Source organism: Anomaloglossus baeobatrachus, chromosome 1 (assembly GCF_048569485.1).
Source record: "Anomaloglossus baeobatrachus isolate aAnoBae1 chromosome 1, aAnoBae1.hap1, whole genome shotgun sequence".
Lineage (NCBI taxonomy): Eukaryota > Metazoa > Chordata > Amphibia > Anura > Aromobatidae > Anomaloglossus > Anomaloglossus baeobatrachus.
The window spans coordinates 429,822,686-429,849,903 of record NC_134353.1 but is presented as its reverse complement, the minus strand read 5'-3'; the positions used below and the strand labels follow the sequence as shown (position 1 = coordinate 429,849,903).

Below are 27,218 nucleotides of genomic sequence, written 5' to 3'. Positions count from 1 at the left end.
TGACTTATGGGTTTTCATTAGCTGTAAGCCATACTCAACATTAACAGAAATAAACACTTGAAATAGATCACTGTTTGTAATGACACTGGAGACACAGGGCTCAGTGGGTGCTCTCGTCCACTAAAACCCACCGCCTTTAGAAAGACAGCGTGGCTCAGGGCTCATCCCAACTGAACGCCGGCCTCCTTAACCGTGGGCGTAACACTACTCAGACAACACAGGGTGAGGGAACCACAATAATTAGACTTTATTGGATTCGCAAACAATTAACGGCACATAACCAGCAAAACAATGTAACAGGCAACAGAGTCTCACCCTTCCGCTGGCTCACCAGGGATTTAGAATGTCCATGCCTCAGAGCTTCCAGTGCCACTTACTCCAATCCAGCAGCACCCCGCTTTTGGCGGGCACTCACCGAGAAAGGAATAGCGCCAGATTTAGGAAGCTGTGTGAGGTCTGTAAAGTCTGTGCCAGGTGACTGAACTGTCCCAACCTGTGTGTCCTCCTTAGGTAGTCCTGGTATGATGTTACAATCCTGGCAGCCGGAGTCGAAATCCCTAGGCTGTGGATATGGTCTCCAACTGGAACCGGAGTCCCTAGATTGAAGCCATAAGATATCCTGATCCTCTAGTCAGCTCCTGAGAGCTTAGCCTGGATCCATCAGCATCCATTAACAACCTGGTGGCTTAAAGAAGTCCTTTATATAGCCACAGCTTTCCACTTGGATACACTGCGTCCTCATCGGATTGGTTGGACAAGATTGCTTCTCCCATTGGATGAATTTCAAGCTGCATGGATAATGTTCATTTAAATGGTCTGCATAGAAAGACTGAGGATATCTACATGAAGTCTGCAAGTCACAAACTCGACAATGGCTACTAAAGTAATCATATTAGCAATACACAACTACAATACAATGGTTACTGGAAAAGTCTGGAGAAACAATACGTCTGGCTTTCAGTGGCCAACACAATTACATGAGTCAACAAGAGTCTTGTAAAAACAATGAGGGACTTATCCCCTGTCTATAAACAATCATCCTGTCTGGCTGAATGTTAAGAAACTTTAACCCATGAGAGTCCATGTCGTCACAATGACTATATGAGTTCCCCTTTTTGTATTTAATTACTGAAATAAATTAACTTTATGAAATTATAAATGTATTAAGATGCACTTGTATATTCTGAGGATTTTTAAATTAGTGGTCCAAAATAATACAATATGACATTTTTTGTCAACTTACATGTTGCAATTTCATAGAAAAAAAATAGAGCATGTGCAGCAATAAAAGGCACCCTTAATTAATACTTGGTTGCACAAAGTTTGAAATTGATGACAGCCTCCAAACAATTCTTGTAGCAATCGATAAGCTTCTTGCACTTCTCAGCAGGTATTTTCTCTCACTTTTCCCTTGCAGTTTGTTCAAGCTCTGGAATATTAGTGTTATTTTTCCAATGGCAGATTTCAGCACACCCCAAAGATTTTTAATGAGATTGAGGTCAGGACTCATTGTTGCTGGCCATTTTAAAAGTCCATTTTTTTTATTTTTCAATCATTCCTGTGTACTTTGGATGTGTGCTTTCGGTCATAGTCTTTCTGGAGGACCCATGATCTTCAAGTCAAACCAATTTTTTCTTACACTTAGGACATTTTGCTCTAAAATCTCTTGATAATTTTCCAATTTCACGATTCCTGTTGATAAGGTCAAGGCCTCCAGTACCAGATGCAGCAAAGCAACCCCACAGCATTATGGATCCTCTACCATGCTTAACTGTTGGAAAGGTGTTCTTTTCCTTAAAAGCTTCATTGCGCCATCTGGAAAACTGTTGCTTTGCATTGCCAAAAAAAAATATTTCTGTTTCATCTGTCCACAGAACATTTCCCAGAAGGATTGTGATTTGTCAAGGGCCTCTGTGGCAAAGATCAGTCGTTCCTTTTCATGTCTTTTCTTCAGCAATGGTATATTCCTCAGCCTTTGCCCATAAAGCTCTACTTTGTTTAGTGTGCGTTGTTTGGTACATTATGAAACCATAACCCCAGACTGTTCTAGGTTGCCCTTCAGGTCTTTGGATGTTTGGTGTGTTTTCTTCCCACAATTCGCACCAGCTTTTTCAAAAGACTTCTTGTCAAATTTTCCTCTTTAGCCCACATCCAGGGAGGATCTTGACTGTTCCCTGCCTGAAAAACGTCTTAACATTGCACACTGCTGAAACTGGGATACCAAGTTATTTGAAGATAGCCTTATACCGTGTGGAAGTCTTGCGTTTGCTAATAACAGTTTTGCTGTCTCAGACCACTCCTTTGTCTACACCATTGTGATAAAAGGAACAGGGCCTACCATTTGGCTTTTTAAAACACCGAAGTCATCATTTGTTGGCTAATTTACGTCACATGGGCACTGACAACTTATCAGAGGTGATTCTTATTTGCGATTTACCACAGGCGAGTCAAAATGTGTTTTGTACTAATTTAATGTATAGGATGCCAATACCAGTATCAAAGCATCTTTAGGTTTTTCTATTTTTCGCTTCCATTTTTTTGTTTTAAATTATTGTTAATCATATGCTCGTTTGTATTTAACACAAATTAAAAAACAAAAGTACAAAACAGCTGTTTCATTTGATTTTTTTTTCAGGGAATATTCCACATCATGTACTTAAACTTCATGGGTGCCAATAACAATGAGCAGGACTGTAGATGTGTGTGGGCTTGTTTTTAGTGGGCCAAGGTATAGCTTTGTACATTTTACCACATAATATACAAATGTAGAAGGGGAAAAAAATAAGTAAATAAATATGTGGGGTGGGGTGCATTGACAGCATTCATTGTGTGGGCAAAATGACATGGAAACATTTCTTTTCGCATGATGAAACAAATTCTGAAAATTGTAAGAAAATAACTTTCCTTTGCGTCATGATTGAGATTGGTAACTTTTTTTATTTTTTCGGCTGATGGCGCCAAGTGATTTTTTTGCATGGTGAGCTGGTTTTCGCTTTTATCAACACCAGTTTTGAGCATGTATTATGATGCATTGAATGCTTACTATATATATAAAATATTATATACTCTGCCCGCTCGGCCACGCCCCACACATTGGGCACCTATACACCTACCCCCAGGACTAATCAACCTATTATACTCCTCCCCCCAGGACTACTCCTCCTATTATACTCCTCTCTCCCCAGGACTACTCCTCCAACACACACACCCACACAAACAAACACACACACACTGCACAAAACATACCTCCCCCAAAACACACACACACACAAACCGAGCAGAACACACAGCACCACACACACACAAACACCGCCCTCACACACCCCCACACCCAGAACATTTACAGCGCCCTACACAAACACTTGGTAACTACACACATTATATTATATACACACACACACACATATATATACATACATACACACACACACATTATATACATTCATATGTGTATATAATATATATATATATATATATATATATATATATATATATATATATATATATATAATCACACACACACATTATATATATTATATATATACACACACGCACACATATACACTGTACTTTTCGCTTTATAAGACGCACCTGATTATAAGACGCACCCCCAAATTTGGTGAAGGAAAAGAGAATTTTTTTTTTAATGTTAAATGGGGTCAATCTTATGCCAGTGTCAGTCTAACAAATCGTATAGGGTATATGTCCCTCATAGCCCCCCATCCTAAAATTAGCCCCCTTAATCTGGATATGGCCCCCTTATATTGAATATAGGCCCCTTGTGATGGCACACGTTCTCCTGTGCTGCCTATGGCCCCCTATGGATTGCATACGTTCCCCTGTGCTGCCTATGGTCCCCTATGGATTGCATGCGTTCCCCTGTGCTGCCTATGGCCCCCTATAGATTGCACAAGTCCCCGTGTTAGATATCGCCCCATGCTGCTGCCCATAGTAAAATAAAACACTCTTTCCTTACCTCCTCCAGCGCTGATCTCCGTCCTGTCTCCCTCCTTGCTTCTCTTCCTCCACTTCCTGGTTCTTCGTGCCGGTCATGTGATCGGCACAGCAGAGTGAGATCTCTGCGTGTCTGATCACAGTGGAAGCAGGGACACCGGGGAGAAACGCTGGAGGGGGTAAGTAAAGCTTTTTTATTTTAGAATGAGCAGCAGCATGGGGGCCATATCTAACACAGAGGGGGCATGTGCCATCACAGGGGGGTGCAGGCACATATAATATGCACCGCTGCCCCAGCCAGTCACTGCGGTGCGGTTTCAGCACCACGGTGATGGACAGTGGCTGTGCATATTATATGAGCGGGAGCAGGAGATCAAAGGCTGCAGCCCGCAGCGTTCACCTGCGCTCCGGAGCTCCCCCACCTCCCCTGGACCCTGCAGGCAAGCCGCTTTGATGAAAGTGGAAGAATGTGAATACCATATGGCTATGGTCACGACCAGAGCACAAAAGGAAAAAGATCTCTCTTTAGCTGAACCAGAGGATCCTAGAGACTGCATAAATGTTGGTAGAACACCAATGGATCGACTCAAGGCAGAACAAAGAAGAACTGCAGACATGAAAGAAAGAAGGAGCAAAGCTGGAAGGTGACATCTGGAAGGTTAACAGTCTACCCTGCCTTCCTAGAAGGATGTATCCCACCACAGCTGTCTGGGGACATGGTCCAACCCACAGAGGGGAAAACCAGAGCCTGGAGGTGATACACAAGTACTTTCATGCCCCAGGCATATCTACTATGCTTGCTGCCTACAAGAGCTGCCATGTTTGTCAAACTTGCAACACCGGAAGGACAGAAGAAGTTCCACCTAAACATCTAGCAAAGCCCCTGTACCCGTTCCAAAGGATTCAAGTTGATCACATTCAGCTGCCCAAGTGTGGAAAATATGAATACTGCCTAGTAAGCAGTGGACGTTTTCTCCAGTTGTCCAGACGCCTTTCCAGTGACCAATATGATGACCAAAACAACAGTAAAGAGACTTATCAGTGAAGTTGTATGCAGCTACGGAGTACCTGAAGCAATTGAAAGCAAGGACCTGCCTTTCCAGCAACTGTCTATCAGGAACTATTGACTGTGGTTGGATCACAAGTTGCCCTGCATACCCTGTATCATCCTCAATCCAATCCAAAAGGTGGAAAGGATGAATAGCACCCTTAAGAGAAAACCGACTAAAATGATGCAGGAGTCCTCTGAGGGCTGGCCAGATCTTCTCCCAGTTGCTTTGTATCATGTAAGAACCACCCAGTTAGCAAAACACAAGTTGTCCCCTTATGAGATTTTGCTTGGTTCAATTCCCCGCATTGCAGGGTTTAGCCCCCAGGAATTGTCAGAATAAAATGATAAGGTTGTGCAGTTTGTGATTAATCTTGCTAAGGAATTAACTAATACGCATGCAATAGTGTCTTCCTCTCTCCCAGATTTTACAGGTGATGAGGCATGCCACCGTATGAAACCAGGAGATTCAGTGTTGGTCAAAAGACACGTTAAGATACATTGCCTGGAACCATTGTATGACGGCCCATACCAAGTGCTGTTGGTAACCCCTCCCATCTGTAAAGCTTGAAGGAAGAGGTACTTGGATTCACGCATCTCACTGCAAACTTGTTCCAGTCAAGAGATAAGATGAGATTTCTAATATTTATTCTTCTTTCGAACTATGCTCTGATAACTGCGGCTATGAAAAACAGGAATCCTGGAGAGAGGCCTTATGAACTCTGGGTCAATTATAATTCACCCATAAACACTTTTTTCTTTGAATTTTGCCAAGTGGTAGAATGCGGAGGGATGTACAGGAAGTCAGGATCTACATTTATATTTAACTTATGCAAAACAACAGTGAGAAATATGCATTGCAGAATATGGATTGATGTAGGTTGGAATACGGGAAGAGACTGGAAATACAATCCTGAGGTCATTCTCAACTGTAAAAGCTCTCTGCTCGCTTACCGGACCTTAAAAGCTCGCATGACTTAAACTAACCCTAAACGGTCTCTAAAAAATTATATTTGTGATACAGAAAATCAGGGAAACAGCTGTTTTTCACTTGTTTTGAATATTGAAAATCCCCAATATTGTAATCTAGGGAAGTATGCTTTGGGGGTCTGGCAATCACTGGGGTCCTCAAACTTATACCTGGGTCATATAATGTTAAGAGATTGTAATGAATGTGCTCATGGACCTCAAACTAACCCTTTGATACCTGGGAAAATATTGGGAAAACCCATCCCGTCGGGAACAGCTGTTCAATTATCCACCCCTGAATCCTTTATTGTAGAAACAGGATTTACAGATACGAATATGTGGCTTCAGTGGACTCAATATACTGCAAAGTCCAGTAATATATCTGATTGCTATGTGTGTGCTTCTGCCCGCCCTCATCTTGGATCAGTGCCCATGTATATTGGAAATAAAATACTTAATTGTTTCAACAGTTTGTATTATAATACCACTGAAGGGGGGAAATGAAAGGATAAATACCCCATTGTAACTACAGCTCCCCAGCCCGGACAGGGAATTACTGTCTACCCTGGTAATTCTACTTTTATAACCATAGAGAATGACCAAGCCCAGAGAAAATATGGGTATTTCCCACCGGGATATTGTTTCCAAAATATAACTAAACTTGATGATGCTAATGTGACCATACTTGCTCAAAATCATACTCAATCTGTAGCAGATTTTTTTTTGTTATGTGCTGACCTCAAAATCAGAACCAGACTTAATTTTCATTGGTCCGGACAACGTGCCCTAATGAAGGCATTTTTTTTTATCTTAGTTAGCCATTAAAAGGTATCAGAACTACAAAATTTTAATTTTGTTTCTCTCACTGAGAGCAATCAATCATCTAATGAAGGCGATAACGCTTATCCTAATAGCTCCTGTAAATCACGGAGTTACTCTCGAGCAGATAAAACAAGTGTCCAAGGGTAGAGCCAGAGCCCGTTGAGCGGTGTCAAACAATGATCTGATGGAAGACGCACACATATATATACAGATGTAACTGGAGTCCCAAGGGGGGTCCCAGATAAATATAAGGCCAAAGATGAAGTAGTAGCGGGATTTGAGTCCTTACTCCCCATTATCACTGTAAACAAGAATGTTGCATGGATTAATTACCTCTACTATAAATCAACAGAGATTTGTTAATTATTCCAGGGACGCTTTAACTGGGTTAGCTACTCAGTTCGGTCAGACTACGACTACTATGCTGGCCGACCAGAACCGGATCGTTCTGGATATGTTGCTAGCAGAAAAAGGAGGTGTCTGTGCAATGATAGGGGAGAGCTGTTATACTTCTGTCCCAGACGACACAGGTCCAAATGGTAAAGTCACACAGGCCCTAAAACAATTAAATTCCCTTTTCAAAGAGTTGAAGGAAAATTCTGGGGTGACCAACCCATAGAGTAGCTGGTTCTCATGGATAACTTCCTTGAAGGGTATTTTAATTCAGTTAGGTGTAATGATATTACTAGTACTGCTATTCGCTATTATAATGGTTTACTGCATTTTGCCTTGCTGTAAGAAGATTTGTAACTAAGGGACAAACGAGGCTATAGTCATGGCCACCTTCCCCTCAGTCCTGCATACATCTACAGTGCAGACACAGGTTGCTTCTATGGTAACTGTCAAAAATCCACACCCATACAAAGAAGACTATTGGAAGGGAGTACTATGGTACTCATGAACTGCACTGGGGGAACTGAGGTAAAGAGGTTAGGAGGGGCCCAAGGGTGTCACTAGCACATACCCAATATACTGTAGAATAGTATATAAAATTATTCCTTAGGAAAATGTAAAAAAATGTAAGGTTGATAACATTCACAGATATCTTATCAAGGGGGGACTGAGGGTAGGCCTTGGCTGTGGGACGTTTGTCCAAAAGTAATAAAAAGATCTGTGTATGTAAATAATCAAAATATAGATGTCGTTGCATAATTATCTGTGTGTCTATATGACAATTGCACAGACGCCATAATCTGATTCTAAGATGTGTGTACAGTAAGGTGTTAATGGAGATAAAAGTCAGAATGCACAATGAACAAAGAAGTGTTCATAAACATACTGAGAGAATTTTATTATGATTTTCTCACCAGCTGGAATGAGGGATGTAAGATGTGGGATGTCACTCCTTGCTCTTGCTTCAAGGTCGAAGTCTAATGTTGTATTGTATAATCATGAGTCTTTTTAATACACGAGTCAGAAGCCTGCTTTTGCTCAAACGATGAACATGTCTCAATGTCCGATTCATTAATATCTGCACAGATTTGATTTGAACTCTGACCCAGACGAGGGACCCCATGTGTGGTCTCCCCTAAATTCCCAACCTTGATAGCGGTACTGCATGTCCCAGGGAAACCCAGCCTAGTGGATGAGCGGAGCCTGCACCCAGCAGAGCCACTGGCACTGACTTCTCTCAAAATCAACAGCACCATCCACGGTGGGAACACGGCGTCGCCTGGTGATCGGAGCAGAAGTCGCAGAGGCGGACTCCGGGGCGAACATGACAAAAGACCTATCCAGGCTCAAAGACTCTGTAGCCTCAAAGTATTTTATCAGGCCTCTCTGGACATCTAGGGTATGTAGCTTCTTATTCTGATTCCCGAGGCTACTGCAGAAGGATGGGAGAACCACCTCATGAGACCTATGGAATTTAGAAGCAACTTTAAGGAGATCTGCTGCATCTGGTCTCAACACAACACTATCCTCTAAAATCTGGGTGAAAGGAGGATCTGCCGACAGGGCCTAGATATCACTAACCCAATGGGATGATGTTAACGCCACTAAAAGGATGGTTTTAAGTGAAATCAGCTTAATTGGTATTGATGTTATGGGTTGAACGGGAGGCTCAGTCAGGGCTGATAGCAGACAGATTCAAATCCCATGAAGGCATTCTTGGTTTAACAATAGGCGTTGCTCTGGAGCGGGCCCTAATAAACCTGGAAAAACTTCAATTATGTACCAAATCATAATTATATAAGGTCACTAGTGCAGACACCTGGACTTTCAGAGTGCTAGTACAAAGCCCTAAATCTACTCCTTTCTGCAGGAATTCTAAGATGGAACCGATAGGGACCTAATCACTGAGCTGGACTCCTGGGGTAGACAAGAATCTGTTACAGGTTCTGGCATAAATTTTGGTGGTTACTGGCTTCCTACTCTGGTGCAAAGTTGAGACTAGATTAGGGGAGAAACCTTTACTTTCTAGCAATAACCTTTTAAATTCCATGCAGTTAGTTGGAGGCTGGAAATTTGAGAATGTGACTGGTTCCTGTGAGAGAAGGTCTGGGATGTACAGAAGCACCCAAGGGTCGGAGATAGACATCCTCTGTATCCAAGAAAACCAAGGCCTTTTGGGCAAAAAGGGAGCTATCAGGATGACCCTTGCTCAATCTTCTCTGATCTTCCTCAGTACAGCTGGAATCAGTATCACTGGAGGGCAGGCATATGCCAGTCTGAAGTCCCATCTGACCAGCAAGGAGTCTACTGCGTGGGGATTTTCTTTGGGCTTCAGGAAACAATGTTTCCACCTTCCGGTTCTGTCTGGTTGCAAACAGGTCTATGCCTGGTAGCTCACACAAGTCCACTAGTTGGGAAAACACCGAGTGACTCATGACCCATTCCCCTTATCGTAGTCGATTATGGCCCAAAAAAAAAATAAAAATCTGCTTTGCAGTTGTCTTCTCCTTTGATGTGTAGGGCTGTTAATGACTGCAGGTGTTGTTCTGCTAGTTAAAATACACAGGCTCTGGAACAAGTTCCCCCTTGACGGTTGATGTAGGCCACAGTTACTGAATTGTCAGAGAGGATTTGCACGTGACACCCTACTAGAAGGGGTAGAAAGTTTAACACTGGAGTGTTCTACTGCCATCAGTTCTTTTAGGTTTGAGGTTGGTTTCTCCTGTTCCAACCAAACTGCCTCAACTAGATGGTCCTGCAGAGGAGCTCCCCTGCCATTGGGGCTCTCGTATGCAGTAATAACTTTTCAGACTGAATTCTTCCAGGCTACGCCTTTCACCAGATTTTGTGTGTTTCTCCAGCAAAAGAGGGCCTGAATGACTGACTGATTGTATTAGAGTCAGTGTCGCTAATAATTGACCCTTTAGATTTATTTGCTTCGCTGTCCAGAATGTTCCACTGCAATTCCCTGGTATGAATCTTGCCTGAGTGACATAACAGGTGACGCAATAGCTTTGGAGACTTTGTTGTGAATGTTTATCTTGTCTTGAGGAAGACTACATTCCTGGGTGTTGGAATCTAGGATGAGACCCAAGAACAACTGTACTTTGCAAGGCGCGGAGCTACTGACAGCTCAAAAGGGCAGGGCTCTATATTGGAATTGGCGTATCGGTCCCTTGATGTATAGGGCCACTGAGGAATTTCTGATATTTCACATGTATTGGCATATGATATTAGGCGTCTTTCAAATCCAAGACTGCCATATTACATCCTGGGAAAAGAATCTTCACTGTTGACCTGATCGTCTCAATTTTGAAGGTTTCCGATTTTATATGAACATTCAGGCCTTTCAGGTTTATTATGGTCCTGTAGGACCCATCTGGTACGTTCACTAAGAAGAGAAGGGAATAATATCCCATCCCTTGTGTGACGACATGGACACCCAATGCCTCTCATGGGTTAAAGTTTCTTAACATTCAGCCAGACGTATTGTTCTTATGTGTGCCAAGTCAGGTTTGCTTAGCTATGGTTTCTCCAGACCCTTCCAGTAATCATTGTAATGTAGTTGTGTATTGCTAATGTAATTACCTTAGTAGTCATTATCTAGTCTGTGCATTCCAGACTACATGTATACCCTCAGTCTTTCTGTAGACATCATTTGGATGAACATTGTCCATGCAGCTTGAGATTCATCCAAATGGGAGAGGCGATCTTGTCCAACCAATCGATGAGGACGCAGTGTGCCCAGAGGGAGGGCTGTGGCTATAAGAGAGGACTTCTTTAAGCCACCAGGTTGTTGTTGTTGATGGATGCTGATGGATCCAGTCTAAGCTCTTTGGAGCTGACTAGAGGATCAGGATACCCTGTGGCTTCAATCTAGGGACTCCGGTTCCGGTTGGAGACCATATCCACAGTCTAGGGATTTCGACCCCGGCTGCCAGGATTATATCAAAACCAGAGACTACTTAAGGAGGAAACCCAGGTTGGGACAAATCGGTCACCTGGTGCAGACTTTGCAGACCTCTGCCAGTTTCCTAAATCTGGAGTTATTCCAGTCACGGTGGGTGCCCGCTGAAAGCGGGGTGCTGCTGGATTGGAGTAATTAGCCCTGGAACATCTGAGGCATGGACACTCTAAATCCCTGGTGAGCCAGCAGAAGGGTGAGACCCTGTTGCCTGTTACTTTTGTGTTTTGCTGGTTATGTGTTATGTGCCGTTAATTGTTTGGGAATCCAATAAAGTCTAATTATTGTGGTTCCCTCACCCTGTGTTTTCTGAGTAGTTTTCCGCCCACGGTTAAGGAGGCCGGCGTTCAGTTGGGATGAGCCACGCTGTCTTTCTAAAGGCGGCTGGTTCAGAGGACAAGAGCACCCACTGAGCCCCGTGTCTCCACACCTTGCTCCTGCATTGGAACCTCTAAGAGGACTGCTCTCTTTACCAGGTCCAGAACCTCCAATTCCAACACTTGCTGCTCTACCAGGGACGTACGGGGGTATGTTAGAATATAACAGTGCAGTGGCGAACCCAGGAATTCTAACTTCAGGCTGGACTTTACTAATAAGAGCATCCAGCTGTTGGTTGAGATCTTTTCCCAGGCAGGAAGAAATAGGGAGAGTCTTCCCCCTACCTGAGGACACTAGTCGCTGGAAGGGCTTTTATCCCCATCTTCGGGGAGGGACCCTTAAACATGGGGCCTCAATCTTTCCTTCCTCGATCCAAGTTCCATCTCCCCTGGTCTCTAGGGGGACATCTGCGGGATCTTGCTCTCCGAAAAAAACCCTCGTAAAAAGGAAGGGAGATGATTCAGAACCTCTTTTAATTGTCGCTGGCCTTCTCTAAAGGCCGCTTTACACGCAACGATATCGCTAACGAGATAACGCTGGGGTCACGGAATTAGTGACGCACATCCGGCCTTGTTTAGCGACATCGTTGCATGTGACACCTACGAGCGACCGCTAACGATCAAAAATACTCACCTAATTGTTGATACGTCGTTCATTTTCAAATAACCGTTTGACACCCCGGGAACGACGGACAACGTACCTGCGTCCTGCCGGCAACGAGGTGGGCAAGTAGTTAATGCGGCTTGTCTCTGCCTTTCCGCTTCTATTAGCGGGCCGCTGTGTGATGTCGCTGTGACGGCGCACGAACCTCCCCCAAAGAAAAAAAAAAAAAAAAGAAAAAAAAAAAAAGGTTGTTCGCCGCCCACAGCGATGTCACTAGGAAGGTAAGTATGTGTGACGTGTACCGGTGATATTGTTCGCCATGGGCAGCGATTTGCCCATGATGCACAAACGATGGGAGCGGGTGCTTTTCCCCGCACAAGGGATGGAGCATAGCTTTGATTATGCTTGCATGTCTCCTGGCCAGCATGTAAGCCTTAGAGCCCTGCGAGCTGCGTTCAATAGTATAGTTCTGCAAACCGAGCAGCCAACCACACTGAATCTGCTGACACATCGAAAAGGAATGCCGATGCGCAGCGCGTCAACGGAATTGAGGATAAAATAGTCTTCCCTGGCCACCTTGCCATGAAGTTGTTACTGTAGATCAGTGATTCCCAAACTCCAGTCCCCATGGCCCACAACAGGTGATGTATTCAGGATTTCCTTAGCATTGCACAAGTGAATGAAGCATTATCATGGCATCACCTGTGCAAAGCTAAGGAAATCCTGAAACCATGTCCTGTTGAGGACTGGAGTTTGGGAATCACTGCTCTAGATGAATCAGCCAGACTGTTAAAGGACCTGGCCGTGCATGTCGCCGCAATTGCAACTCTGAGGGCCCCTGCTGAAGCTTCCCAGGTCCCTTTTAAGAAACCATCCGCTCTCTTATCCATTGGGTCCTTCAAGATTCCTAAATCCTCAAAAGGTAGGGTGGATTTCTTGGATGCCTTCAAGATGGCCATATCCAGCTTTGGGGCTTTAGCCCATGATGTTGTAGTGGACTCAGATGGGTATTTCCTCTTGAAGAATGATGGGAAAAAAACCCGTTTTTTTTCAGTTTCTTCCACTCGGCATTGATAAGGTAGCTGATTGTCTCATTGATCGGGAAGGCTCAACGCTTCTTTTGCTCGAGACCCCCGAACATGATGTCTTCCGCTGTCTTACAAGTTTTGTCCTCGGTATGCACATTGTGGACCTGACGGATCTGACCAACGTATCTTTCTTCTAGAGGGAAGCAAGGGGCCACTTTAAAAAGGACAGACACTGGAGCTACAGCAACTCTGTCTATGCGAAGTCTCACTGGACATGTAGGACATCTGTTATCTATGTGCTTTCGGTATCCTATCTGATATACAGCACATCGTGAGGACTTATGAGGTGCACACATTGTTAGCTGTGCTGTCAGCTTCCATTGAATACATTTATATGTCATAAGCCCTATGGTAAAAAAAAATACCACAGGCTGGCTGCCACCGTGGATCTATGATATTTTGAACTCTACTTAAATGGAGAGGAGATAATAATGGACCTCCCTGCAAAAGAGGCCTCCTAATTCAGCAGCTATGTTATAAAGGAGCACCCTGGGTGCTTATACATCAGAAGCACCTAGCCTATTATCCTCAGATAATTTTTTTGGTGGTCCCATATCACCTTTGTTTTTATTTTTTATTTTGTTCCTATAGCAACCACTGCCAGTTGACCACTGACAACCTATAGCTCCCACCTCCATTTAGTTTAATGGCGGCAGGATTTTAGAGACTAAGTGTAAAGCACGGGGTTACATTTTTCTGTCAAAACATAGTCTACGACGTTCCCTGGGTCACATGATGCGTCTGTGCAAAATTTCGTGATTGTAAATGCCACGGTGCGGATTCCTTTAGCGGACATACATACATACACTCAGCTTTATATATTAGATATCTAATATATATATATAATATCTAATATATAAGCTGAGTGTATGTATGTATGTCCGCTAAAGGAATCCGCACCGTGGCATTTACAATCACGAAATTTTGCACAGACGCATCATGTGTCCCAGGGAACGTCGTAGACTATGTTTTGACAGAAAAATGTAACCCCGTGCTTTACAGTTAGTCTCTAAAATCCTGCCGCCATTAAACTAAATGGAGGTGGGAGCTATAGGTTGTCAGTGGTCAACTGGCAGTGGTTGCTATAGGAACAAAATAAACTGGTCGTATAACAAGCTTATGTGTGAGGTTATATGATGTCGGTTGAGAGATGGAAAGAGACAGGCGGGCAAAGAGAGAGCCCGGGAAAGAGAGACAGCCCGGGAAAGAGAGACAGCCAGACACACACACAGAGACAAACAGAAACAAAGATAGAGGGAGACAGACACAGAGATGGAGACCAATAGACTGATACAAAATACAAACAGAGATAGAAATAGTCCGACAGAGACAAAACAGAGACCGGGAGAGAGACAGTTACTATCCCGGGCAATGCCCGGGTACTACTGCTAATTATAATTTTATACTATAATTTTATACTATACTATAATAAATATATATATATATATATATATATATATATATATATATATATATATATATATATCCTTGACGAACCCCAGAGGTGAAACACGTTGGGTTTTTTGGGGTTTTCTTGATGTTATCTCGCTCCCCAATTTGTTTGGGGATGCTCAAATGTGATATTTGACTCAATGTGATCGATGATTATGTATCAGACTGATCTGACTGACTGACTTGTGACAATATTGTCCATGTCCATTGTAATAATCGACTGGTTTGAATGTTTTTGAGGGTGATTGTCTGGTAGTGGTAACTTGTGTCTAATTTGGTTATGGAGATATTAGCATAAGTTAAAATCAGTATTGTGGTATAATTTTCCTTATCCAGATATATCACCTACTGGTTCACTTTCAACCAGCTGTTTTTTGGAATGGTTTTTTTTCACCATACTGCTTTCCTTTTTTGGATAGTGGGCATTCTCTACTTTGTTTGTTATTGGGAGTGGTTTCATTTTTTAAAACTTTATACTTCAATACATGTATTTTTAGGAGTAAATTTCTTTTATGTGATTAATTTTCTAGAGGGAAGCAATGGCGCCCTCCCGTATCAGAGTCAGAGGATGAACGGGAAATGTCAGAGGACTTGCACTCTCCTTCCGATTTATCTGAATCGCTTGATAGGGGGTGATGACATTCCATGTTCCTTCCTTCTCTCTTTCTTCCCTTTGGATAGGGATTTAAGGGAGCTCTTCACCTCGGACTTAATGACGAACCTTAGATCGGAGGCCAATCCTGGGTTTTCATCACGGATTGTCTGCTGAATGGAGGACTGGCCAAGACGTTTGGGCCAAGTGCTGGGTAACCCTTCCCTAAGAGGGCACACTCACTGTGTTTGGTCTTCATAAGACTTTTCTTGGGCTTTTCCTAACAAAATACAATAGAGAGAAGGAGGAATCCTTAATTAGCGAACATTCACGAAGATTTACCAAAGGGTCATACTGACTGTACTGGATAAAAAGGAGAAATCAGGTCAGGTGACTCGTTTCCTCTGGAGAAAGCGGAATCAGCTTTTCTCCCCTGGTCCACCTTGCTGGAACCGTAACACTGCTGGCTGGTGCCGCTGGCACAGCGCTTGGACCACTTGCCAGAGTGAGAAACACCTTTACCAGGGTTGCTTCTGCTGCTGACCTGGCTGCAGGTGGTGGAGTTCTTGGTGCTGTTGCTGCTCTTGAACTGCCTCATCCATCTTCACTGGGGGGAGATCTGTGGCTGGAGCAAAAACGCTCAACTAGCAGTCAGACCGCACATTTAAACAAGTGCAGGACCTGCCAAATACAGCCCCTCCCCCAGGATGCCTCCATCGACTCCCAGAAGTCACTTTCTCCTTTCTATCATGTGACAGCAGTCACATGATCCCAGGTGTGCGCGTCATCCCTGAGCGCCGGTAGGGAAGTATGTCGTGCACATACGCACCCGGGAAGAGCGGTAGCCCGACAGAACACCTAAGTGGGTGCCATAGCTCGCGCCCACATGCGTTTTGAACGCCCCCCCCCCCCCCGGGCCCACCGTGGCGCTACCAGGACTCCTCACTTCCAGCCGCAGCAGGGACCCTTCGGCGAGCAAGACCTGGGAACATCTTCTTTATCCGGCGAGTACCGCTTCAGGAGGTTCCCCCTCCAAGGACAGGAAACCAACTGATGTGTGGGAGAGGTACCGCCTTTTTATTCAGTAGATTTCCTGTCTAGCAGGAACAATCCCCTCTCTCCGTGGTGCTGTTATGGGTGGTAGGAAAAAAGGTGAGCGGTAAAATGAGTCCTGTATCATGCGAACTGGGTACAGCATCCTGAGAACTCATGTGCTGGGTGTTTTTTTAAATCCAAAAGGAGTAGACTAACTCACAGTTTTCATGATTATCAAGTAGTAACATACAAAGAGGCAAGAACCACAACAAGAGCGTGAAGAGGCACTCCTTCAGATCAGAGTATCACTGCAGGGAATAAAAGCCTGGAATCTTGGCTCTCATGAGCTTTACTGCTCACCACATAACTGGACTTCTTGTCCCTCTGATTTGTCCTGTTCAAAGGGAATCTGTCACCAGATTTGGCGACTATAAGCTGCGGCCACCACCAGTTGGCTCTTATATAAAGCATGTTAGAATGCTGTATATAAGAGCCCAGCCCGCTGTGTAGAACGTAAAAATCACTTTATATTACTCATCTAAGGGGCGGTGCGGTGCAGACTGGTCTGATGGGTATCTCCGTTCTACGGTACCGGCGCCTCTTTTTTCAGCCATATTTGTCCTCAGTCTTCTGAAACCTGGGTGCATGACGTGTCCTACGCAACGCAATCCACACGAGCCAACATGGAGGAACCCACAGGCACACTACAATACTTTGATCTGCCCTAAGCAGGGAAGATGAAAGTATTGTAGTGCGCCTGCGCGGGACCTCAATCCCGGCTAGTGTGGATGGCGTAGAACGAGTCATGTACCCAGGCTTCAGAAGAAGGAGGACAAAGATGGTCGAAAGAGGAGGCGCCGGTACCGGAGACACCCATCAGACCAGTCTGCACTGCACCTTAGGTGAGTAATATAAAGTGATTTTTACGTTCTACACAGCGGCCTGGGCTCTTATATACAGCATGCTAACATGCTTTATATAAGAGCCAACTGGTGGTGGCCGCAGCTTATAGTCACCAAATCTGGTGACAGGTTCCCTGACACTTGCCAACAGTAATGTTATAATTTATCCAAAGCTTTGTTTGAATCCCACATAGCAGCAGTACTTCCACTCCTGCAGTCAATGACCACTAAATTCAATCGCTGGTCTCAGTTGTCATGTATTCTAATTGTAAACTTTACTACTGAGGACCAGGATTTCTCAAAGCTTTCTTAGTCTACATGAACAATGAAATGGAGGACCTCGGGAGACTACCAGATCATAGACAATAGCGTGGCAGGTTATATACCGAGTAAGTAATGCTTAGTTTATTGTGTAATATTGCAACTCCTGTTAAGATTTTTAGACCCCTTTAAAAATTAATTGTTCAAATTATACTAGACTATGCACACACCCCTAAAGTAAAAATATTTAGCATAATTGGGAATCCTATATACCTTTATCCTCTTTTGAGACACTTGTATCAATCTCCTCATCGGCCGAACTAAAGGAAAATGGGAAAATTAGTGGAATAGGTAAAAAATAGATGCATGCCCATCTAAACATAAATAATTATGTGCACATTTCATGACATTGTAAAAGTAAAAGCAAAAGAGAGAGTATTGAGGCAATACAAATAATATTTTTGAAGAAACTAATCAAAGATTTTAAATACCCATAGTATAGCCAAATTGTAAAACTGCCTTACTGACAAGAAACAAAACTCAAAAATCAAAAGAAAAAAAAAAAAAAAATATATATATTAAATATTCTAATACCGATAAGACAACAAACCTCATTTTCTGATCATCCTCTTTTGAGGACTCTTTTACAGCAGAGCTTTGTTCTTGAACATCATCCAGTTTCTTGGTCTCTTCACCATCAGGTGGCTTTTCTTCATTTTCCTCGTTTTTAATGAGAACAGGTTGAGGCTGGCTACTCTGACCACTTGTTTTATCCAGATCTATCATTTCAAAGTCTGTATCCTTATTTGTGCTTTGCGTTTTAGAGTCCCTATTCTTTAAAGCTAAATCTTTACATTCTCCATCTTCACAAACTTGATTAGATTCCCCTGCTAAATCTATAACGCTGTCAGGAGAAACGATAGTCACAAAAACCTCCTTGTCCTCTTTTGCATTCTCTGGTTCAACACAATTTTCATCTTGTTTAAATGAATCTTCTACTTCTGGAACTTCTTCTTTAAGCTGTTCACATTTATCATTTTCCCCCAATATCTCGAGTACTTTCTCATTTTCTATAGATTTAATAAGAATAGAACGGCACAATTTAATTACCAGGAACAAAAACAAAACAAACATGTGGAACCGGCATGGCTGCCAACTTTGAATACTACACACAAATATTAAAGGAGCTTTACGCAGTACATGTGTACGGAGCTGAAAGCATTTAATATGAATCACTAAATGTTCCCCCACCCACCAATAAAAAAAAAAAGAAAAAAAGACTACATGTTGGAAACATAAAGAGCATCTGTTTAAACTTCATGTGTCTTGAAATCAATCCGACTTGAAAGTACGTTGAAATTCTCCATCTTCTTGTGACTTCAACATTTCCACACTAAATAGGACTTTCATTTTTGTCTTCTGAGAACTGCACCACAATGTTAAGAGATCTTCCAGGAGGCTATCATGCAACACAGACAATTTCCAAAGCTTTGTACAAAAGTGTTGTCAATGTGTAGAATGGTGTGATCAGATTACAATAACCCTCCAGAAACAAAAAAAAAATGTAGGATTACTTTGATTATAGCTGTTGAATGACAAAATAACTAATTATATATGTATGCCAATATCACATTTTTCAATAGCTGCACCAGAAAGAACAACAAATTAAAAAGTATAACATTTAGCTACAAACTACTGTGCAACATAGAAAATACCTTGTTCCAAATGGATTTCTTCATTCTCCTGTAAAAGGGAAGGAAAAACAGCTTCCATTATTTTCAGTATGACTGAAATATGCAGGTATTCATACGGGGGGAAAAAAAAAATAATCTTTTAAGTCTTTATCCATCTTGATTTTTTTTTCTAAATTTACCAAATTAATTTGAACTTCGGTTTGTTCCATTTTAAAGTGAATCTGTCACAGGATGCACGGCTGGCAGGGTCAGGACAGGGATATAGTCGCTATTCACTATGTACTAAGCGGTGAGTGAAGCCACACCAACCTCACTGCCATGGCTGAAAGCTTGAGGTTTGCAAGAAGAATAAAGTTAAATTCCTCCTGGTAGTAGGGCAGTTTTGGAAAACGATTAACCTGCCAAATAACCCCATAGCTACAGGTTAATAGCATTTGTGCATGTGACATATTCCCTTCAACTACTTAGTGACCAAGCTTAAATGGGCAATAAAGAGAACCTGACATCAGATACATTCTGACAAATCCATGGGCAGCAGACATCAGGCACTGGCTGTATGAAATCAGTCAGAAATGTTTGATTCAGACAGCAGCATTTGAGAAAAATATTCCTTTTAAACCCCTTCCTGACATTGCATGTACCCCGCACGTCCTGATGGTCAGTGCTTTCCTGACCAAGGACATGCAGGGTACATCCTTGGCTATGATTGCCGACGGGGACACTGCTTTCCAAGCCCCGGCTCTCACAGCCAAATACAGTGCTGGCATCGTCCCTGGCTGTTTAACCCCCTAAATGCAGCGATTGATATCGATAACTGCAATTAAGGGTTTGGGAATGGAATTGCGCATCTTCTGATTGGTGCTCCTGCAATGTGATCAAGAGGCCCTGATCTTTGCCATGGTCACTTAAGGGCGTCCTGACAACCTCCCGGTCACCCAGGCACAGAAAACCTCTGGAATTATGCTAAGAGCATGAGAGCAGAAGCTTCTGGACAGTAAACTACATTACAATGCTATTGCATTATAATACAGTATGATCCCGTATAGAAAATAATCAAAAAAATTAAAAATTATATAAAAAAAAAATAAATTTAAAAAGTGAATTTGTCAGTGGATTTTTGCTACTTCATCTGAAAGTAGCATGTTGTAGGGAAAGATTCTGAAACTAACCATGATTAACTTAGATAATGTAAGAAAGGCTGCACTCAGTAATCTTTAAAGGGCTGGTTCACCCATATTTTTTTATTGTCTACATCGATGATATATTGAGAAACAATGTTTCTCTCAAAATACCTTATGTTGGCAATAGTGCCTGTGAGAGATGCTATTGCGGACCACTATTTCCAGCTCAGTGACCCCCGGGCTCCATGACCTCGGGGATCTGTTGACATCACGTCAAGTTCCGGACACGTCCCATCCGTGCGGCCGGCCCCAGTCTTCCTGACTCACTGAGCTGTGGGCGGTGTTTCACCGCTTGTATTACGGTACCAAAACCTTTTCACTTGTAACCGCTTGTCACAGCACAGCGCGTCTCCTGCTTGCAGCGTTCTCCTGTGAGGAGGGAGCAGTTGGAATGTGACGAGCGGTGAAACACCACCCACAGCCCATTACTCACGGACACTGCGGCCGGCCGCGGTGTCAGGAACTTGACGTGACGTCACCAGATCCCAGAGGTCACGGAGCTCTGGGCTCATGGAGCAGGAAACCGTGGTCTGCAATAGCACCTCTCATAGGCACTATTGCTAACATAAGGTATTTGAGAGAAACATTGTTTCTCAATATAATATCAATGTAGAGAATAAAAAATATTGGTGAACCACCCCTTTAAGAATTGAGTTTATGGAGCTAGGAGAACTGCCTCGCCCACACCAGGCTCTCAATAGAGATTGTACATTGACTGTGAGGAGTCATAGGAGGGGATGTTTCCGACAACTTGGCAGTGGAGTCAGCTGGCCAAAGTAATAACGATCCAGCTGATAAAATAAACATAGCAAATTAACAAAATCGGACAGTGACAAGACAGGCATGCCTAAACTTTGTCTTAACCCTTACAGTATGGTGGCTTCAGCTTATATAGCAAAAACCTGCTCAAAGATTCCCTTTAAAGAAAAATGTAAAAAAAAATACAAATAAATATGTATATTTATATAATTTAAAATTGGCTCTCAAATCATTATTAGCAGTGATCTGCTGACAGAGAATACATGGGAGGATACAGGTTAGTGCAGAGGTCTCAAACTCAGCTGGGTGTATGGGCTGCACATAGAAAAGAAATAAAAATGCAGGACAAAGTGATATTTTTAATGATTCCATGTTTTTTCCTTATATACCTTTTGGATCACTTTTTTTTTTTTTTAACATTTTTTGCTTGTTTATTATGACAAACCTGGACTTTATTAGTTAAGAGATAGTATTGTGCCCATCAGTGTGCCCTGTAGTATTGTTCTCATCCTTGTAGTATTGTGCCCAGTAGTATTGTGCCCCTTGCGCCCTGTAGTATTGTGCTCTTCCTTGTGCCCTGTAGCATTGTGCTCATGCTTGTGCCCAATAGTATTGTGCTTATCCTTGTAGTATTGTGCCCAGTAGTATTGTTCCCATCCTTGTGCACTGTAGTATTCTGCTCATCCTTGTAATATTGTGCCCAGTAGTAATATGCCCATCCTTGTAACCTGTAATATTGTGCTCATCCTTGTAATATTGTGTCTAGTAGTATTGTGCCCATGCGTGTGCCCAGTAGTATTGTGCTCATCCATGTAGTACTGAACCCAGTAGTATTGTACCCATCCTTTTGCCCTGTAGTATTGTGCTCATCATTTTAGTATTGTGCACATCCATATGCCCTGTAGCATTGTGCTCATCCTTGTGCCCAGTAGTATTGTGCTCATCGTAGTATTGTGGTCATCATTGTGCCCTGTAGTATTGTGCTCATCCTTGTAGTAATAGCTGTCAGAGGGCACCACCTGATGGGGTGATATAGGTACAAAACCTATATATGCCTGACGAGGGGCAAGCACCCCGAAACACAGTGTCTGCAAATTAGGATTTATGCCAGATCAGAATCCCAAGTCATATGCAAAGTATTGTTAAAAAAATCTACTTTTGACTTTTAGGATCGCTATTTCCAATAGGTGGCGCTGCGCTAGAGTTTGTCTCCTTTCCTGGAGAGACAATTTGACTTTTGAAAGCTGAAACCTTCTCAAATTTGGTTTAGGTTATGAAAATAAAGTAGCTGCAAAGCTGAAATAGTGATCATTTAATGATCACAGAAAGGTCAGATTTTGGCAAGACAATAGTTGCATCGCCCACAGAAAGTAATGTGAAATTCAAACAAATAATTAACTTCTAAGGCTATGTGCGCACGTTGCGTTCTTTTCCGCAACGTGTAAAGTCACTGCATGTGCGTTTCAGTACGCAGCCGAAAAAGCTGCGATGAGACGCATTGGGCAGAATGCAACGTGCGCACATTCCTGTAAAATTGATGCGTTTTGGATGCTTGCTGTGCCATAGACAGAGTGGGAAAAGCATCCAGAATGCACATTTTTGACAGTGCGGTTACACTCTGCTCTGCAGTATCCCAATAGACTTGCAGCAGAGCCGAGTGGGACCGCACTGTCAAAAAGAGCATGGCTGGCTGCGAGACAGAGCCGCGCGATCAGAATGAACTTCCCTCGACTTCATTGTGATCGCGCAGCTGTGTGTGTACAGCGGCTTGATTTGCGGTCACACGAAGAACTCACCTGTGATCGCAAATCCCCTGAGTGACTGCAGTGAGCTGCGCGATCAGCTGTGCTTTCACTCAGGTTACTCGCTGCCACAGCTGCAGTGCTCCACCTGAGAGCGGTGGCCGCGAGTAACCTCAGTAACAGCACAGCTGATCGCGCGACTCACTTCAGTTGCTGCATGGAGCTCACAGGAGCAGCGGTGTTCTATTGCCGCTCCTGTCAGCTTCCGATGTAGCAGAGCTGAAAGCGACGTGGGACCTTGCATGGATTACTTTGGACATGGAAATGTTTTTTGAGGGGTTAAAAAAGTGGTGAAAGAGGGGGTTTTTTGTCTTTCATTACAAATAAAGGATTTTTTGGATGTGTGTGTTTATTTTCTTTAACTTACAGGTTAATCATGGAAGGTATCTCGGGGAGACGCCTGCCATGATTAACCTAGGACTTAGTGGCAGCTATGGGCTGCCATTAACTCCTTATTACCCAGTTTGCCACCGCACCAGGGCATTTCGGGATGAGCCGGGTAGAGTCCCGGGACTGTCGCATCTAATGGATGCGGCAATTCCGGGCGGCTGCTGGCTGATATTGTTAGGCTGGGGGGCTCCCCATAAACGTGGAGCTCCCCATCCTGAGCATACCAGCCTTCAGCTGTGTGGCTTTACCCTGGCTGGTATCCAAATTGGGGGGACCGCACGTCGTTTTTTGTTATTTTTTAAATGAATTTATTTTTTTAATGCTCGATATAGGCACGCCCACCGGTGGCTGTGATTGGTTGCAGTGAGACAGCTGTCACTCAGCGTGGGGGTGTGTATGACTGCAACCGATCATAGGCACCGGTGGGCGGTGGAAGCAGGGAATACGAGATGGATTAATGAGCAGCCGGCATTTTCAGAAGAGGAGAAGCTGCCATAGTGTGAACGCCGTGCAGCACCGCGACAGCGATCGTGGATCGGTGAGTATGAAAGAGGAGGGAGACAGACATAGATAGATAGATAGATAGATAGAGAGACCAAAAGACCTGCCTTTGTTACGTCAAAAAAACATGCGGATTGCAACAAAAATGCAGTGCAAACGCAATGCTTAACATTTTGGCAGCATTTTTCTACAACTCGTTGATTTAAATGGGTGTAGAACGCTGCCAAAACGGACAAAAGAACTGACATGCTGCTTTTCTAAACGCAGAGAGTGTCAAATTTTTGACAATCAAAACACTGCATTTCAAAAAGCATCGTGTGCACAGATTTTGCATGATTCTCAGACTTTGCTAGGGGAAGCACAACGCATGCATTTTGTCAATGACAATGCAGTTGTAAACGCAGCCAAAACGCAGAAAAACACAACGTGGACACTTGGCCTTATACAAAGATATGTTGCATAACATTGGAGAATAAAGTTGTGGTGCTATAAGAGCCATATTTAATATTTTGTGTGACTTCCATGAGCTTGAAGGACTGCATCCATGCAGTTCAACAATGATTCATACAATTTATTGATGAAGTCAGCAGGAATAGCAAAGAATGCAGTCTTACATGCCTCCCAGAGTTCATCTAGATTCTTTGGTTTCGTCTTCCAAGCTTCAGCTTCCTCTTTCATCCTACCCCAAACATGCTCAATAATGTTCATGTCTGGTGACTGGGCTGACCAGTCCTTGAGCACCTTGCTCTTCTTTGCCAGGAGGAACTTTGTTGTAGAGATGGATGTATGAGATGGAGCACCATCCTGCTGCAGAATAAGACCCCTTTTATGATTGGGAATGTAAGAGGTAGCTAATACTTCTTGATATTTTAGGCTATTGCCTCCCACCTTGCAAATGTTTTGCACACCACCACACTGAATGTAACCCCAGACCATGATCTTTCCACCACCAATCTTAACAGTTTTTTGGATCCATACGGGCTCCAGTAGGTCTCTTGCAGTATTTGCGGCAGCTGTGGTGTAATTCAGCTGAAGATTCATCAGATAAATCTACCTTCTACCACTTTTCCAGCATCCATCTGTTTAGCAGGCAATGGGACTTGGCAAATACCACATGTTTTTTTAATTACCTTTTGTTTAGTGCTGATTCGACCATGGAGGCCAATTCGAGACAGAATCCTACAAACTGTTTTAGTTGACACAGGTACTTGAGGTGACCAGGCCTTTTGGAGCTCTGCTGCAGTGGAAGAGGGGCTGGCTTTGGATTTTCTAACCAACAAACATTCCTCTTAAGTAGTTGAGTTGCAGGGTCATGCCGGACCTGAGCTTGTCAAAAACATCTCCAGTCTCTTCAAAAAAATTTTTTAATTCTTTGTACTTGACACTGAGACACATTAAAAAGGTGCTAGCCACCTCTGCAGTGGATCTGGTCTTCAGCCGTTTGAGAGTCAAGGCTTTAGTCACATGGTGGATTTTTGGCATGTTAGAGGTCAAGTTGCAGTTCAACTGAAAATCTGGGGTGCTGGGTTTCTTTTTATACACACCCACTAAGTAACCGATCATTTAGTGAGCACAGGTGAGGATGTAAACTAGGATTGGGTGCATTATATGACAAGGCGACAAAAAATTTGTCTTCCCTAAATCTGACCTGTGTTCATTAAATGGTCAATATTTCAGCTTTCCAGCAACTTTGTTTTCATAACCTAAACCAAATCTGGGAGGGTTTCAGCTGTCAAAAGAGTAATTTATGAAACCAATGGATGAATTTAAAGTCAGGTTATAAGCTTTTATGTACATAACCTGGATAAGACAGAACTTTTGTCAGGGACTGTAGTATTGTGCCCATCCTTTTGCCCCGTAGCATTGTGCTCATCCTTCTGTTTTTTGTGCCCAGTAGTATTGTGCCCATCCTTGTAGTAATGTGCCCAGTATTATTGTGCACATCCTTATGCCCAGGGCTGTGGAGTCGGAGCTCATTTTGGTGGAGTCGGAGTCGGTATAAAATGCACCGACTTCGACTCCTAAAAATCTATAATAAATTGGGGACAGTACTGCAATGCAGAGTGCGATGAAAATTTTTTCATATGAAGTTGAGAAAGTTATGAAATGTCCTATAAATGGCTGTTCTATTCCTGATCTAAGGCCGCATTAACACACAGCGTTTTTGCTGCGTTCTTTGAGAATACGTTTTTCAGCTGCAAAAGCAGATCAGCTTTTTAAAAAACCGCATCACCTGAAAGGTTTCTGAGCTCATAGATAATGTTTTCAATAGCAAAAGCAGATTAGAAAACCGCCACAAACTGACATGCTCATTCTTTTTGAGGATCCTCACAAAACGCTGTGTCTGAATGTCCTATCTTTCCACCCATTGCCTTTGCTGGGATGCCAGTCACTGAATTTCACTGAATTGTTTTGCCATCAATGTTCGATAGGTTTGTGACTAGAAAAAAATTGTTAGTAAGACACTGGCAGTAAAAGATAGTAAAGCTCATCCCATCAGCCAGTTTCTCCAGGCCTTAGTAAAAGTTCTGCAAGATTAGGAACGCAAAAAAAAACAGGTTCTTGCCATTGTAACGAACAATGCTTCAAACATAAGTAAAATTAAACTGATGAATGAGAGTAATTAACAACAGCTAGAATAAAAATTTAGGATTCAGTATGTGTGAGATGGAGCCACAGTGCTGTTCATGTAACTGAGGAAGAAACAGATATTACAACAGAAGAACAGCAAAATGATACTTTAGGATTAGATCTTGTTGAAGCTGCTTCAAAACAATTTCATATTTATCACATGCGCTGTGTTGTGAACACGCTGCCGCTGGCAATAAGAGATGCTGCAAGAGGGACCCCGGTTTCACACATCTGGTTTGGCGGATGCGGCGCACTCCAGTACACTGTATATAGTACACTGGCAGCGCGACAAACGATGGTCACATGCTTTCATGTGACAGGAGCATGTGACCCGGAAGTTGTGGCACTGCCACTGTACTGTATCGTACTGTACTGGCGTGCGCCACATCCGCCAAACCGGCGAAAAGCCAGATGTGTGAAACTGGGCAGACATGCTGGAAATCTGATCGGAAAAGTGAGGAAGTTGGTTATTGCCACCAGAACCCCTAAAATTGATTTCATCTTGAAGAGACATGCTGGGAAAGGGGCAATTGTTGATCAAGCCACTCGGTGAGGCAGCACTTATTTAATGACTGAGCGATTGCTTGAACTAAAATAGTTTCTTATAGACATGGCAATCCCTCAAGTACCCTTAAATGAAGGTCAATGGACACAGGTGGCTGAATTGAAGGAATTGCTTAATCACCCATTTACCGTGACTAAAATATTACAAGCTGAGGATTTAACTCCTGGCATTTTCATAAGGGAGTGGAAGAACTTGCTATTCTGCCTGTCCCAAAGAGGAGGTTTAATCGCAGAT

General features: G+C 43.1%; 1 protein-coding gene across 1 annotated transcript in view; it reads right to left on the bottom strand.

Moving 5' to 3' along the window:
• LOC142303971 (scaffold attachment factor B2-like) overlaps positions 1–27,218 on the bottom strand; it is an 812,977-nt gene that overhangs the window by 721,226 nt on the left and 64,533 nt on the right. Inside the window, exons 4-6 of the mRNA XM_075345939.1 lie at positions 19,177–19,204; positions 18,072–18,531; positions 17,735–17,781 (exon numbers count right to left, since the gene is read on the bottom strand). Of these exons, the coding sequence (XP_075202054.1) occupies positions 17,735–17,781; positions 18,072–18,531; positions 19,177–19,204 (535 nt within the window). The remainder of the gene's footprint in view (positions 1–17,734; positions 17,782–18,071; positions 18,532–19,176; positions 19,205–27,218) is intronic.